Source organism: Hemiscyllium ocellatum, chromosome 28 (assembly GCF_020745735.1).
Source record: "Hemiscyllium ocellatum isolate sHemOce1 chromosome 28, sHemOce1.pat.X.cur, whole genome shotgun sequence".
Lineage (NCBI taxonomy): Eukaryota > Metazoa > Chordata > Chondrichthyes > Orectolobiformes > Hemiscylliidae > Hemiscyllium > Hemiscyllium ocellatum.
In genome coordinates, this window is record NC_083428.1 from 29,345,146 (window position 1) to 29,362,981 (window position 17,836).

A 17,836-nucleotide genomic window follows, 5' to 3' on the forward strand; every position below is an offset into this window, starting at 1 on the left:
TCCATAACCCTTGATTCCACTATCCTTGAGCACTCTATCCAACTCTCTCAAATGAATCCAGAGACTGGGCCTCCACTGCCCTCTGGGGCACAGCATTCCACACAGCCACCACTCTCTGGGTGAAGAAGTTTCTCCTCATCTCTGTCCTAAATGGTCTATCCCGTATTTTTAAGCTGTGTGCTCTGGTTCGGGACTCACCCATCAGCGGAAACATGTTTCCGCCTCCAGAGTGTCCAATCCTTTAATAAATTTTATATGTCTCAATCAGATCCCCTCTCGGTCTTCTAAACTCAAGGGTATACAAGCCCAGTCGCTTCAGTCTTTCAGTGTAAGGTAATCCCTCCATTCCAGGAATTGACCTCGTGAACCTACGCTGTACTCCCTCAACAGCCAGAATGTCTTTCCTCAAATTTGGAGACCAGAACTACACACACTACTTCAGGTGTGGTCTCACCAAGGCCCTGTACAGCTGCAGAAGAACCTCTTTGCTTCTAGCCTTCTTCACTACCTGCTGTACCTGCATGCTTACCTTCACTGACTGGTGTACAAGAACATCCAGATCTCTTTGTACTACCCCTTTACCTAAATGAAATCCATTTAGGTAGTAATCTGCCTTCCTTCTCTTGCCAAAGCGGATAACCATACATTTATCCACATTAAACTGTATCTGCCATGCATCTGACCACTCACCTAACCTGTCCAGGTCACCCTGTAATCTCCTAACATTTCACCCTGCCACCCAGCTTAGTATCATCAGCAAATTTGCTAATGTTATTAGTAATACCATCTTCTAATGTCATTAATATATATTGGAAAAAGCTGCACTCCCAGCAGTGATCCCTGCAGTACCCCACTGGTCACTGCCTGCCATTCCAAAATGGAGCCATTTATCACAACCGTTTCCTGTCAGCCAGCCAACTTTCAATCCAAGTTAGTACTTCGCCCCCAATACCACGCACCCTAATTTTGTTCACTAAATGTCTGGCAACATCTGTGGAGAGGAATCAGAGCAAAGTTTAAGGTTGAGTGATCTTTCCTCTGGTAAAAAGAGAGGTCTGCAGATGCTGGAGATCACAGTTGAAAATGTGTTGCTGGTTAAAGCTCAGCAGGTCAGGCAGCATCCAAGGAATAGGAAATTCGATGTTTCGGGCATAACCCCTTCATCAGGAATGAGGAGAGTGTGCCAAGCAGGCTAAGATAAAAGGTAGGGCAGAGGGACTTGGGGGAGGGGCGATGGAGATGTGATAGGTGGAAGGAGGTCAAGGTGAGGGTGATAGGCCGGAGTGGGGTGGGGACGGAGAGGTCAGGAAGAAGATTGCAGGTTAGGAGGGCGGTGCTCCTTCCCGCTCCTCCGCCCTTGAGCCCCGCTCCTCCAACCGCCACCAAGACAGAACCCCACTGGTTCTCACCTACCACCCCACCAACCTCCGTCTACAACGTATCATCCGCCGTCATTTCCGCCACCTCCAAACGGACCCCACCACCAGGGATATATTTCCCTCCCCTCCCCTATCAGCGTTCCGCAAAGACCACTCCCTTCGTGACTCCCTCGTCAGGTCCACACACCCCACCAACCCAACCTCCACTCCCGGCACCTTCCCCTGCAACCGCAGGAAATGTAAAACTTGCGCCCTCACTTCCCTCCAAGGCCCCAAGGGATCCTTCCATATCCACCACAAGTTCACCTGTACCTCCGCACACATCATCAATTGCATCCGCTGCACCCGATGTGGCCTCCTCTATATTGGGGAGACGGGCCGCTTACTTGCGGAACACTTCAGAGAACACCTCAGGGACGCCTGGACCAACCAACCCAACCACCCCGTGGCTCAACACTTTAACTCTCCCTCCCACTCCACCGAGGACATACAGGTCCTTGGACTCCTCCACCGGCAAAACATAACACGACGGCTGGAGGAAGAGCGCCTTATCTTCCACCTGGGAACCCTCCAATCACAAGGGATGAACTCAGATTTCTCCAGTTTCCTCATTTCCCCTCCCCCCACCTTGTCTCAGTCGGTTCCCTCAACTCAGCACCGCCCTCCTAACCTGCAATCTTCTTCCTGACCTCTCCGCCCCCACCCCACTCCGGCCTATCACCCTCACCTTGACCTCCTTCCACCTATCACATCTCCATTGCCCCTCCCCCAAGTCCCTCCGCCCTACCTTTTATCTTAGCCTGCTTGGCACACTCTCCTCATTCCTGATGAAGGGCTTATGCCCGAAACGTCGAATTTCCTATTCCTTGGATGCTGCCTGACCTGCTGTGCTTTGATCTTTCCTCTGAACCACTGTCTTAGAGTTGTACAGCACAGAAACAGACCCTTCAGTCCAACACATCCATACCAACCAGATATCCTAAACTGATCTAGTCCCATTTGCCAGCATTTGGTCCATATCCCTGTAAACCCTTCCTATTCATACCCCCATCCAGATGGCTTTTACATGTAATTGTAGTAGCCTTCACCACATCCTCTGCATGAAAAAGTTGCCCCTTAGGTCCTTCTTAAATCATTTCCCCCCAACCCTAAACCTATGCCCTCTACTTCTGGACTTCCCTAGCCTAGGGAATGAGCTATTCACCCAATCCATACTCATGATTTTGAGCCTTTTTTAGGTCACCTCTCAGCTCTGACACTCCAAGGAAAAACAGCCCCAGCCAACTCAGCCATTTCCTATAGTTCAAACCTCCAAACCCTAGCAGCATCCTTGTTAATCTTTCCTGAATTTTCAGGTTTCACCTCATGCTTCCTATAGCAGTGAGACCTGAATTGAACATATTATTCCAAAAGTGGCCTTACCAATGTCCTATACAGCTGTTAAGATAATATTCCAACTTCTATATTCAATTCTCTGACCAATAATGGTCAAGTATACCAGACACCTTCACTAACCTATCTACCTGTGACTTCACTTTCAAGGAACTATGAACTTACACCCCAAGGTCTCTGTTCTGCAACACTCCCCAGGACCTTATAATTAAGTGTATAAGTCCTTGCCTTACCAAAATCCAACATCTCACATTTATCAAACTATAGACCAGTGAGCTTGATATTGGTGGTGGGCAAGTTGTTGAGGGAATCCAGAGGGACAGGATGTACATGTATTTGAAAAGGCAAGGACTGATTAGGGATAGTCAACATGGTTTTGTGCATGGGAAATCATGTCTCTCAAACTTGATTGAGTTTTTTTGAAGTAGTAACAAAGAGGATTGATGTTGGCAGAGCGGTAGATGGGGCGTATATGGACCTCAGTAAGGCATTCGACAAGGTTCCCCATGGGAGACTGATAAACAAGGTTAGATCTCATGGAATACAGGGAGAACTAGCCATTTGGATACAGAACTGGCTCAAAAGGTAGAAGACAGAATGGTGGTGGTGGAGGGTTGTTTTTCCAGACTGGAGGCCTGTGACCAGTGGGGTGCCACAAGGATCAGTGCTGGGCCCTCTACTTTTTGTCATTCACAAAGGATTTGGATGTGAACATAAGAGGTACAGTTAGTAAGTTTGCAGATGACACCAAAATGGGAGGTGTAGTGGACAGTGAAGAGGGTTACCTCAGATTACAACAGTATCTTGACCAGATGGGCTAAGTAGCAGACGGAGTTTAATTCAGATAAATGAGAGGTGCTGCATTTTGGGAAAGCAAATCTTAGCAGGACTTCTATACTTAATAATAAGGTCCTAGAGAGTGTTGCTGAACAAAGAGACCTTGGAGTGCAGGTTCATAGCTCCTTGAACGTGCAGTCGCAGGTAGATAGGATAGTGAAGGTGTGTTTGGTATGCTTTCCTTTATTGGTCAGAGTATTGAGTACAGGAGTTGGGAGGTCATGTTGTGGCTGTACAGGACATTGGTTAGGCCACTGTTGGAATATTGCATGCAATTCTGGTCTCCTTCCTATCAGAAAGATATAGTTAAACTTGAAAGGGTTCAGAAAAGATTTACAAGGATGTTGTTAGGTTTGGAGAATTTGAGCTATAGGGAGAGGCTGAACAGGCTGGGGCTGTTTTCCCTGGAGCATCAGAGGCTGAGGGGTGACCTTATAGAGGTTTACAAATTATGAGGAGCATGGATAGGATAAATAGACAAAGCTTTTACCCTGAGGTGTGGAGAGTCCAGAACTAGAGGGCATAAGTTTAGAGTGAGAGGGGAAGATATGAAAGGCACCTACAGGGCAACTTTTTCACAGAGGGTGGTACAGGTATGGAATGAGCTGCCAGACGAAGTGGTGGAGGCTGGTACAATTGCAACATTTAAGAGGCATTTGGATGGGTATATGAATAGGAAGGATTGGGAGGGACATGGGCTGGGTGCTGGCATTTGGGATATCTGGTCGGCATGGATGGGTTGGACCGGAGGATCTGTTTCCATGCTGTACATCTCTATGACAATGACTCTAAATTGCATCTGCACACCTCTTCCTCCTCCACCACACCCCCAATACTTCAATAAGAAAGCAGTGAAAGGACACTACATGAATAAGAGTCAAGTGAATAGAAGGATATGAAGATGATCAGAGTTCAGGTAAAGAATAAGGGGATGTGTGTGGATTAAGTGAACCATTTGGGCCCTTCCTCCCCTTCATGGTGCTACTGAAATTGCATTTCTGACTAAATTTTGGTCACCTGTCCCACCTCTAGTCAGGAAACACAATTGTATAAAATCAGTCCTGTGAAGCACCTTGGGACATTTTAGTTTAATCTAGTTAACAAAAGTTAAAACTTGTCCATTTCCAAACTGAAGTTTCAACCTACCTTGTGTGCTCACTCTGTTTTTCTCCCGAGATTTTAAGAAAATGATAATCCTGCAATGGCAGCACTTCTTGTTGATACCAAATTGCCATAACATGAACTCTCTCAAATCATTGCAGTAGGAGGCAGATCACTGCACTTGCTCACAACGGCCTTTGCCTATCATGAACAACGTGTATACATTGCCTATAACTTCTGAAAATCAGGGCACAGCCAATGTTAGTAAACAGCAGTCTCAAGCTGCATGTAGAACGGAATATTGTGCAAACAACCCTACTAATGCCCTTAAGGCAAGTATTCACTGAACCAATGGAAACACAGGACTTCAACTAACATACTCCTGAAGCAAGAGGCAAAGGTACAAACAACTCAGACATGTCGTGCAACCATGTTTTTGGTGCAAGTACGGCCATTGTTGCAATTTGAATGACTAATACACCATTGCTGCTTGACATTTTGAATTCAGTTTCGAAAATTCTAAAAATTATTTTAAAAAGTCAAGTCTCCTTTTGTGGATTTTGGTATTGGTTTAGCATTTAGACTATTAACACATTCTATTTACAGTCTGAAGAGTTTGCATACAATTTGTGAAGATTAGTAATAGCACATGCTGACAGAAGAGAACACTGGGGCCTAGACAGCAGGGAATCTCCAGGAAAGGACATTTGGCCTGCTCTACAATTACTCAGCTTTCCACAGGTACCAGGATTACTGACAAATTGTTATTAATGAATCCTTCTAATCCTCCACATCTCAAGACTATAAAATACAGGAACAGAAGTAGGTCATTCAGTGCCTTCAACAAGATCATGGCTGATCTGATTATTCTCGATTCTACTTTCCTGCCTTATTCCCACAACCCTGATTGGATATCTGGTCTATTGCAGCCATGAATATACATGACCCAGCCTGAACAACCCTCTGTCAAGAATTCCACAGACTTTATTAAACTCAAAGAAATTCTTCCTCAATTCATTCTGAAATGGGTGACCCCTCACTTGGGCATTTTACCCTTTGGCTTCTAGATAGTTTCCCCACAGGAGAAAAACAACTGTTCCGTATGTACTCTGTCAAGCCCCCAAAAAACCATGTTTCAAAGAGTCTCCTCTATTACAGTACAGGCCCATTTGTTCAATCCCACATCATAAGAAAACCCCTCCAAGCCCAGGATCAATCTTGCAACCTCTCTAGAAATGTTAAAAAAATCACAACACCAGGTTATAGTCTAACGGGTTTAATTGGAAGCACACTAGCCTTCGGAGCGACACACCATTAGGTGATCGCTCCTTCATCAGGTGACTATCGTTGCTCCGAAAGCTAGCGTGCTTCCAATTAAACTGGTTGGACTATAACCTGGTGTTGTGATTTTTAAACTTTGTACACCCCAGTCCAACACCAGCATCTCCAAATCATCTCTCTAGAATGCTTTTCTTATCCCAACTGTCTTATTAGGATTAGCCAGCCCTCCATCCATGCTAACACGCAACCTCCAATACAACGGGCTCTTATTAAGAAGCCCAATATGTACTACACTATTGAATGTTGTTTGTAAATATGTTTCATTATCCTGCCTGTTATTTCCTCAAAGGAATTCTAATACATTTTTCAGGTACAAGTTCCCTTTCCTGAAGCTCTGTTTGTTTGTGTGATCCTAAGTGCTTTGCTGTTTAGATGATATTTACATTACTCTAGTGAATTGTAAGATCAAACTTACAGGCAACCAGAGAGAAAAGATGGATTTTCACAGCATTTCAGTTACTTCCTAGTTGATGGATACAGACTTCCCCTATTTACAAAATGTGTCATCTAAATGGTATTTGTCCCATACACTTTTCTCAAAGATCATTCAATGGAATTGCACAGGTGGTGCTCATTCAGCCAAACCATTTTTGCTTCACCTCCACACAAGCAGTACAACATTCCTCAGGGTTTACTTTCAACCGGTCACCACATTCGCTTATTCTCATTACGGACAAAACTGCAGATAGAGTCAGAGTTACACCGCGCAGAAGCAGACCATTTGGTCCAACTCATCTGTACTGGCCAGATATCCTAAACAGATCTAGTCCCATTTTCCCACATTTGGCCCATATCCCTCTAAACCCTTCCTATTCAGTTATCCATCCAAATGCCTTTTCAATGTTGTAATTGTATCTGCCTCCACTACTTCTCCTGGCAGGTCATTCCATCCATACACCACCCTCTGTAAAACGTCCCCCTTCAGATCCTTTTTAAATCTTTTTTCCTCATCTTAAAACCTATACCCTCCCCTATTCTGGGAAGGCGACCTTGGCTATTCACCCTATCCATACCCCTCATGATTTTATAAACCTCCGAGAACCCCCACCCAGCCTTCCAAGCTCCAGGGAAAGTAACCCCAGCCTATTCAGTCTCTCCCTCGAGCTCAAATCCTTCAACCCCAGCAACTTCCTGGTTGTGAAACTTGAAAGGGTGTAGAAAAGACTTAGATTTTTCCTACAGCAGTGAGACCAGAACTGAACATAGTATTTCTGAAGCGGCCTAACCAATGCCTTGTACAGCCACAGTTGGAAAGTGTGGTGCTGGAAAAGCGCAGCAGGCCAGGCAGCATCCGAGGAGCAGGAGAATCGACGTTTCAGGCATCAGCCCTTCTTCAGGAAGGCGGCGACTTATGCCTGAAACGTCGATTCTCCTGCTCCTCAGATGCTGCCTGGCCTGCTGCGCTTTTCCAGCACCACATTTTTCAACTCTGGTCTCCAGCATCTGCACTCCTCACTTTCTCCCTGTACAGCCACATGACCTCCCAACTCCTATACTCCTGGAGATCTGAAACAAAAACAAATTGCTGGCAAACTTAAGTTCGTCAGCATCTGTGAGAAGAAAGCAGAGTAAATGGAGTCTGGTAACTCATTAGAACTTAAATAATTTACATCATCTCTGCTCCAACCAGCTGTGTTCATGTAATCCACAGCAGGAACATCTTTTTCCCATTCTCCACTTTAGTTTGCTTAGATTTAAGCTTTTATCTATCCCCTCATTCTAGGCCCTTCAACAATTGGAAGCATTCTGTTCTTCTATATACTCTACTCCATCTCTTCATAATTCTAAACACCTCCAAAGACACTAATGCTCTTCCTAATATTTCCAAGTCTGTCTTTTGCATTTCCTCATGCCAGACAGCATTGTAACGAACTGCACTGTATTCACGTTGTCTCATTCCTTTACATTGATGCAATACTCCCTTCATTAATGACTCTGCAAGTAAGTAGTCTCACATTCCAATAGTCTAGGATCCGAGTGCCAATTTCCCCTGCTCCTTCAGTTATTGCATTGACCTCGCAAAAATGTAAGCCTTTCCTATTGGGATTTTAAAACTTCATATAATAGTTGCTCCAGCTTTGACTCATTAAGCTAGATGCATCATCTCTCCTTATTGGCTAGCAAACAACAAGGAAGTCTTGAATCATTTAGGAATTTCATTTCCTTTTCTCTATTGATTCCCCATCTGCTGAATAGAAACTAGTTATCTTTGTTGCAAGAGGAGTTAAATGCACTGACTCAGCAGTAACTCCTGGAGTATTCCACATGGATGGCACCTGGATGGAGGAGCAGACTGGGCTGAGGGTGTGGAAAATGGGGAAAGAGACAAGAAAAAGTAGCATAACAAAAGGGAACATTAAAGTCCAATTGTGATAATTGGCAACAGTGGTCATGATATCCCATAGAGTGGCCTGGGTATGGTGTCGTTCAGAGGGCGAGAGCCTGGTGGGGCATTGCTCGATTGGGATGTTAATCCAGGGCATGGCCCTGCTGCAGCCTTCTACTCAACTTCACAGCAAAGCAGCTGCTTATTCCACAGAAGGAATTATTCTGTAAGAGGACTAAGTGAATCGTGCCCCTTGCTCACATCATAGGGTGCTGTGAAGTAGGTTTGAGAGACTTTCAATGGCGTAGGGGCTCTACCTTTTGCTACATCCCGATTCTCTACACCCTGCCACCCATGCTTTGCAACTGGCTATTGATCAACCTTCAAACTTGGAAGTTGCTCCAACTATCCATCAACAGACGAGGGTCTACAGGGAAGCAACTTGGTGATCCATAAGCCTTCAAACTGTATCCACTGTAAAAATGTTCCTACCTTCTCCACAGTTTTTCCAGACCATTCAAAGCACTAAAATGGGGGTTAGACTGTACAAAGTCTTTGTGCAAAATGGGATATAATCATTCAGCCAAATGAAATGCACCTCCAGATTTGCATTGATTTAAATGGTATTGCAAGTTTGGAGACCAGTATTAACAGAAAGCTCAACATCAATCCTTTTAGACTTTATCTAACATCAGTATCACTCAAGGGTTGACTGGATTGGTCCAATAGAAGCTTGCTAGCCTTCATTCCTTATCCTGAACATTGCCTCTCTGCTCTCAGCCCTGCCTTGGCACACCCAGCCCAGACTCCTCATCCATCTCCTCCTCCTATCTGAATGCTCATCAGAACTAATTGCTGATAATTCAGCCAAATTAAATCTCCCGGCAAAGTCCACTTCCCTATCTCTTCCCTGGCAGGGAAAGATTTTCTCCTGCACAGCCTTGTCTAGGTACTGAGTGCAGGAAACACAATGAACAAAAATTTAATGGTATTTCTCATCCACAATTATCTGAAAGACAGCACACAATTTGAATACAGATTCAATCTTCCTTGCCAATTGACACACTCAAGTGCATTGGGGCAGACGATCTGGATAGGTCTCCTTTCCTCACTGTTAAACGCTGGATGTCTTCAACATTAAATGAAGGTACCATTACTAATTTTGCTGGTGTCCTTGGAGCAGGAGCACACCATGAATTACTGAATAACAGCTCACCCCATTAAAAGATGCAATCCCTACAAGCTGATCCTGTGCTTGTGAAGTGGTTCCCTGATGGACTTGTTTCTAAAGTCTGCAAACTTGATCAAATTCCTCTCCATTCCCCAAGTAAAACAGGGAGTGATCTGTGACCATGGTTTAAAAATAATGACAAAACCTGTTTAATAACAACTGGCAACATTTCTGTGCTATGCACAGACAATGACTTGTGTCACAAAAACTCTGCATTTATATAGTGACTTAAAACATCTCAGATTGCCTGTTCCTCAGAGATCCTTCGAGGATTTTGTAAAAGTATGGCAAGAGCTGCTTACTTACAGCAGAAATTCAACAGATTAGCAGTCCACTAATCTGCTATTGGAGGAATAAGTGTAGCTACATCAGAACTGAGCACTTAATCTTTAATCATCTGGATAACTGGAACAGGCAGAGTGTTTTGTTTTAATTTTTCATTTCTGACTGCTGAGAGCTCCCCTCAGTGGGTCAGACTCAACTCTGGAGGCTGTTTAAAGTCTGGTTGAAGATTTGTAGCTCGGGTATCCGTTGTTGTGGGGGCTGTGTGTAGCATCTCATCTCTGCCACCCCGGATGCTACTAAGCTATTGGGAACTGGTGAAGGGTAGCCACATACCAAGCAGCACGTGCTAGTGCACAATCCAAACCTTCAGCGTGTTAACATGTAAAACACAACACACCCTAGGTAGGCAATGTATTCTGGAAAAGCTTCTTGCATTTGAGCGTGTTGAAAAGACAACACAAAGATTTCATTATCAGGATGCCAAATATCCATTCAACAGTCCAGTGTTTAATTAAAACAATGGAATGTCTCATCCAGAAGTTGTTTTTAGTTAACAAGGACCTTGACATTGAAGAAAAGAATTAAGTGCCATGATCTTAAATTCTTTGACCCTTAAATTGTCTGCCTATTGTGGAATTCTCTCTCTCAAACACCACATTGACTGCTTTGACCCAAATTTAGAGTGGTTCAGAATAACTGAGTTTCACAGAAGTTTTCAGAATAACAAACAGCCCACTAGAGACTGAGTTCACTTTCCAATGATTGTTCACGTGGGATAAGCAATGGGGCTTTAGCCCTGCAGGGATCAGGAGTGACTTGGCTACCTGAACTGGCTTCTCGCATCTACCAGCTCGTCTGATCTAATCATGAGCATGTTGTCCTAGTGGAGTTCTTCTGAATTGTGGGTAGGCCCTATCTCACGGTGAAGAGATACTGGCTCACAATGATGGTCTGATGGAAGATTGATGTTGAAAGCTGGGCATCAGAGACACAGTACCAAGACTCAGGGATGGAATTTGATTCTATTGTCTAGCAGTCTATCAGTTGAGCTAATGTCAATGTAAATAATCACTGCTTACCTCCTTTCCATCCATTCTTACAAAGTGATTAAATCTAACAAGCAGATCAGACATCAGACTTAAGTTGTCACTCAGCACACAGACATCTAAAGGGTTAACTCCACAAATTGCACAAGCCATTCCCTGAACATTGAAAGTTAAGGGGTGACCTAATTAAGTGCCAGTGATTGATGGAGTTAAAGTTGATAATCCTAGCAAAGAAACAAACCTCTCAGTGGGCAGTTCGAGAGCTAGGACTGCAGATGCTGGAGATCAGAGTTGAAAAGTGTGGTGCTGGAAAAGCGCAGGTCAGGCAACATCCAGGGAGCAGGAGAAGCAACGTTTCGGGCATAAGCCCTTCATCAGGAATGATCTCCAGCATCTGCAGCCCTCACAATCCCTCCTTCAGGAAGGAGAACATGCCTAAAACGTCAATTCTCCTGCTTCCCAGAGGCTGCCTGACCTGCTGTGCTTTTCCAGTGCCACACTTTTCACTTCTAGAGCTAGGTGATTTAGGGATTGCAGAAAGATCTCAAACAAAGGTTGTGGGAAAAAAAACATTTTTCCATCTAAAAGCTGTTGAGGCAAGGAGTGGGGCACTGCAATAGAGCTGTATTTGTATTCAGATGCTGCTTTGGAAAAAGAGGTAGGTTGCTGTGAATTATTAAAATGATCATAGCAAATGGTCAATAGAGTTAAGGTATAGAGCAGCCTCTTAATTTAGCAATGGAACAGTTTTAAAGCATTAGGTACCCTCCTCCTACGTTATGAGCAACACAGATTATGAGCAACACCCCTGACCATGTGGTTCACCCAATAGAGCAGTATCACAGGGGAGCCCAAGTTCAACATGAAATGGCAAATTTACAACCCAGGTTCAAATCTCACACGCTCCAAAGTGTATCATAGAATCCAGACAGTGTGGAAGCAAGCCATTCAGCCCATCTACTCCACGCCAACCCACTCAGACCCATCCCCATACCTCTGCATTTCTCATGGCCAATCCACCTAACCTGCAATCTTTAGACTGTGGAGGAAGCCCTCGCAGACACCAGAATGTGCAAACCCCACACAAACAGTTACCTGAGGGTGGGATCAAACCCAGATCCCTGGCACTGTGAGGCAGCAGTGCTAGCCACTGTGCCGCAGCACATAACATCTCTAAACAGGTTCAGTAGAAAACAGCTACATGCCCAGCTTTCAACATCAATCTTCCATCAGACCATCATTGTGAGCCAGTATCTCTTCACCATGAGATAGGGCCTACCCACAATTCAGAAGAACTCAACTAGGACAACTGATATCCCAGGAGTGCCAAAGAACAATATCCCTGATTAGGCTTACTCCTCAAAGTCTTCAGTTGGGGCTTTAAGCAAGCAACTTTGGCCAGTTTCCCCTTCCACAGGGTCAAAGCTAACACCCCACTTTCCCTGAAATTGGATCCTTTATCTTGACACCTCTATCATGGATTTAAAACAATAGGAAACACTCTCTCTATTTCTAGGGGTGTGTGTGTGTGTGTGTGTGTATTTGAAAAGGAGAACAAGTCAGAGACGTGTATACAATATTAACTGAGTGATAGCAAAGTGCCTTTTGCTCCTCAGCCAACCAGTCAGCTTTCAAGAGCTCTGGCCTCATACCAGTAGAGAGAGAAATAAGAGTTCACATTTGTATTCTGGTTAGAATGTACCTCATTACATACGCAACTGCCCTTCGATTGATGGCTACATCAACACACCCGTACCTTGGGACTCCAGGGCACACCAGTGCTGCCTCTGCAGGGAGAAAAGCAACTCTTGTATCTAACCATTTCACTTTAATATTAGGAACAGCGCGAATGTTCTATAAAGTGGGAGTGCAAGTACAAGGTTGAAAGGGAATCAGACGTAGCTTGTCTGTTAGTTTACCAAAGCTTCCAAAAGCAGCATTTTAAATTTACAATTCAAACTCAGGGTTGAGTAGGGGAGGGTTAATTCCCCAGAACTTCAGGTACAGGACTGAAAAAGGATACTCACCTTGATATTAAAACTAAATAAATACAAGGGGAAAATATTCACAACGCACATAAGTTAGAAACAACTAAACAAAACTATTACCCATCTGAAACTCCTTCCTTGCTTGCTCATTCTATTTTCCCCACACTCTCTGTTCTCTCCTCCCTCATGTCGATCATTTCCCTCTGTACCTCAATTTAACCTTTTTTTCGATTTTTTTCTCTCTCTTTTCACATACACCCTCCCCATCTGAGGCGAACTCACCCCGGCTCCAGCTGTTTCCCAAGTCACCAAAACAAACAGAAAGGTTACGGTCTGAACTGATGAGATGAAATTTCTTACTGACCTGCCGCTTCCAGCTGATGGAACTTCAGGACACAGACTGCTTTCTACAATCGAGAGGGCGGAATAAAATCAGAAGGCTAGAGACGGGAATGCAGGTAGGAAAACAGCCTGGACAATACTGAGCTAAACTCAAGCTGCCACCTAGTGCGAACTCTGTAACTCCCAACCGCCCACTAACGGGGGGAGGAGACATGCAATTCCCAATCATTATCTAACGGATACAGCTGGGACTGGGAGGACACTGACATTCACCTGGACCCGACAGTACAGACATACACGTGGAACACACACACACACAAATGCTTCGGGTATTCAGGAGCTCTGGCCTCATACGTGCAGAGAGAGAGAGAGAGAGAGAGAGAGAAACAAGAGTTCACATTTCTAATCTGGTTAGAATGTACCTTATAACATACATAACGGCCCTTCGATTTGGAACACTGAGGGGTACACCAACACACACCTGTACCTTGGGACACAGTACACCAACACACATCTGTACCTGGAGACTGAGGGGTACACAAACCAATACCTGTACCTTGGGACTGAGGGGCACACCAACACACACCTGTACCTTGGGACACAGTACACCAACACACACCTGTACCTTGGGACACAGTACACTAACACACATCTGTACCTTGGGACACAGTACACCAACACACACCTATACCTTGAGACTGAGGGGTACACAAACCAATACCTGTACCTTGGGACTGAGGGGTACACCAACACACACCTGTACCTTGGGACACAGTACACTAACACACATCTGTACCTTGGGACACAGTACACCAACGCACACCTGTACCTTGAGACTGAGAGGTACACAAACTAATACCTGTACCTTGGGACTGAGAGGTACACCAACACACACCTGTACCTTGGGACACAGTACACCAACACACACCTGTACCTTGAGACTGAGGGGTACACAAACCAATACCTGTACTTTGGGACTGAGGGATACACAAACACACAGCTGTATCTTGGGACATGGGTACACCAACACACACCTGTACCTTGGGACTGAGGGGTACACCAACACACACCTGTACATTGACACTGAGTGGTACACCAATAGGAAGGGGTTCCTTGGAACACAGGAGAACAGCAATATGACTTCCAACAAACATCTTTAATGAAAAGCTGTCCTAATGTTGACCATTTAAGCATTGTGAATCTTTGTAGAACTCCTCATTCATTATTATCCTTTAATCTGCCATCCCTACCTGGTCTGGCCTACATGTGACTGTAGGCCCATAGCAATCTGGTTGACTCTTATCTTCCCTCTGGGCAATTAGGGATTGGTAAATAAATGTTGGTCTGGACAGCATCACCCACATATTGTAAGATGTAGAAGTAGAAGTAGACAATTCAACCCATCAAATCTGTTCCATTATTCAATGTGAACAAATGAAAACACTCCTGTGCTGTGGGACTGGGGATAACACCAACATACAGTTGTACCCCATAAGTGGATAAGAAGGTATTTTCCTCCTTCCCACCTCCTGTCCAGGTTCCTCTTGGATTTTGCTGACTGTTGTTGGGGATCAGGCTGCGGGTGGCCATTTTCATGTGTGGGATTGCAGTGAGGAACTGAGGAGGTACTGCAGCAAAAACCTGTCCTGTTCTCAAATCCATATGCATCCACTTTGCAGCTCTGTTATTGAGCTGGGGCCCTAGGATCATTCTCCCCTCGCCTATGTGGTACTGAGGCCAATTGCACCAGTCTTACTTCATACCCGGTTGAAGTCAACCAAGGTCGTCACAAAGCTGGACTAAAAGGTGAGTCTGTTTGCCACGTGGGCCTCAATTATTGACTGTTCTGACCCAGTTTATGGATGTGTGGCCTTTTTAATCTCCGTGAACATTGAATAGGAATGCCACTCACTCAGCTGTTCGCTTTTCCCCATTATCCCATTCCTGCTCCATGAAATGCAATTGTCATTCCTGATTCACTGCTTTTCAACTTTACACGTTTTCCACAATCAGCACGCTCCTTCTATCCCATGTCCCTTAGGCTAACCTCACCAAGCCCTGTCCTATTCTATTACTGTTCTCCAGCTAAGAGGGTGATACTGAAAGGAAGTTCAAAGTGATGGTTCTGTGGGTTTTCCATTCTTCTACACTGTCACAAAACTTGAGAACATACACATAAGGAATGGCAAAGGCCATTCGGTCCATTGAGCCTGCTCCATCATTCAATAGGATAATAGCTTCTCTGATAGGGTCCAAATTGCAAATGGATTGGCTGTGCTGGGACCAACCCATACATTACAGGAGCAGGGAATACGAAGCTGAGTACCAAACATGGAGGAAGGTGTTCATGTTCAGAAATGATTAAACTCAATGAGAACTAGCTAATTGGATACAGAACTGGCACAGTGGGTGGTGGTGGAGGGTTGCTTTTCAGACTGGAGACCTGTGACCAGCAGTGTGCCACATGAATCATTGCTGGGTCATCATTTATATAAATGATTTGGATGTGAACATAGGAGCTATGGTTAGTAAGTTTGCAGATGACACCAAAATTGGAGGTGTAGTGGACAGCGTAGAAGGTTAACTCAGACTATAACAGGATCTTGATCAGATGGACCAATGGGCTGAGGAGTGGCAGATGGATTTAATTCAGATAAATGCGAGGTGCTGCATTTTGGGAAAGCAAATCTTAGCAGGACTTATACACTTAATGGTAAGGTCCTGGGGAGTGTTGCTGAACAAAGAGACCTTGGAGTGCAAGTTCATAGCTCCTTGAAAGTGGAGTTGCACGTAGATATGTTAGTGAAGAATGCACAAAATCAGAAGTTGCTGGAAAAGTTCAGCAGGTCAGGCAACATCCGTGAAGAGAAATCAGAGTTAACATTTCAGGTCTGGTGACCTTTCCTCAGAACTGGGAAAAATGAATAAGTAAGGTATTTGGTATGCTTGCCTATATTGGTCAGAGTATTGAATATGAGTTGGGAGGTCATGTTGTGGCTGGACATGACATTGGTTAGGCCACTTCTGAAATATTGTGTGTAATTCTGGTCTCCCTCAATGAAGGATGTTGTGAAACTTGAGATGGTTCAGAAAAGACTTACAAGGATGTTATCAAGTTTGGAGGGTTTGAACTGAACACCCTGGGGCTGTTTTTCCTGGACTGTCAAAAACTAAAGGGTGATCTTATAGAGGTTTATAAAATCATGAGGGCCATGGATAGGGTAAATAGACAAAGTCTTTTTTCTGGGGTGGGGGAGTCCATGAGGGCATAGGTTTAGGGTGAGAGGGGAAAGATATAAAAGGGAGTGAGAAGGGCAACTTTTTCACACAGAGGCTAGTGCTTGTATGGAATGAGCTGCCAGAGGAAATGGTGGAAGCTGGTACAATTACATTTAAAAGGCATTTGGATGGGAATGTGATTCAAAGGATTTAGAGGGATAGGGACCACATGCTGGCAAATGGGACAAGATTAGTTAGGATATCATGTCGGCATGAAGGAGTTAGACTTAATGGTGTGTTTCCGTGCTGTACATTTCTATGACTAAGAGTATTTTGCATCAGTGTTAGAAGATATAGAATGTAGGGAAATAGATGGTGACATTGTGAAAAATGTCCATATTACAGAGGAGGAGGTGCTGGACGTCTTGAAATGCATAAAAGTGGATAAATTCCCAGGACCTGATCAGGTGTACCCTGGAACTCTATGGGAAGCTAGGGAAGTGATTGCTGGGCCTCTTGCTGAGATATTTATATCATCAATAGTCACAGGTGAGGTGCCGCAAGACTGGAGGTTGACTCACGTGGTGCCACTGTTCAAAAAAGGTGATAAGGACAAGACAGGGAACTATAGACCAGTGAGCCTGACGTTGGTGGTGGGCAAGTTGTTGGAATGAATCCTGAGGGACAGGATTTGCATGTATTTGGAAAGGGAAGGACTGATTCGGGATAGTCAGCATGGCTTTGTGTGTGGGAAATCATGTCTCACAAACTCGATTGAGTTTTTTTATGAAATAACAAAGAGGATTAACGAGGGCAGAGCGGTGGACGTGGTCTACATGGATTTCAGTAAGGTGTTTGACAAGGTTCCCCATGGGAGACCGGTTAGCAAGATTAGATCTCATGGAATACAAGGAGAACTAACCATTTGGATATAGAACTGGCTCAAAGGTGGAGGGTTGTCTTTCAGACTGGAGGCCTGTGACCAGTGGAGTACCACATGGATCGGTGTTGGGTCCACTACTTCTCATCATTTATATAAATGATTTGGATGTGAGCAAATCTTAGCAGGACTTATACACTTATTAGTAAAGTCCTAGGGAGTGTTGCTAAACAAAGAGACCTTGGAGTGCAGGTTCATAGCTCCTTGAACGTGGAGTCACAGGTAGATAGGATAGTGAAGAAGGCATTTGGACTGCTTTCCTTTATTGGTCAGAGTATTGAGTACACGAGTTGGGAAGTCATGTTCCAGCTGTACAGGACATTGGTTAGGCCACTGTTGGAATATTGCATGCAATTCTGGTCTCCTTCCTATCAGAAGGATGTTATGAAACTTGGAAGGTTTCAGAAAA

General features: G+C 44.5%; 1 protein-coding gene across 5 annotated transcripts in view; it reads right to left on the reverse strand.

Moving 5' to 3' along the window:
• Positions 1 to 13,380, reverse strand: part of cers4a (ceramide synthase 4a) — a 67,239-nt gene extending 53,859 nt beyond the window's left edge. For 3 of the 5 annotated variants that reach the window (XM_060846015.1, XM_060846016.1, XM_060846011.1), the window contains exon 1: positions 12,641 to 12,702. In XM_060846015.1, the coding sequence (XP_060701998.1) occupies positions 12,641 to 12,645 (5 nt within the window). In that variant the 5' untranslated portion in view covers positions 12,646 to 12,702. Of the gene's footprint in view, positions 1 to 12,640; positions 12,726 to 13,290 lie in introns of those variants that run through there. The other 2 variants (XM_060846013.1, XM_060846012.1) reach the window with 2 other exon arrangements.
• Positions 13,381 to 17,836: the final 4,456 nt, after the last annotated feature.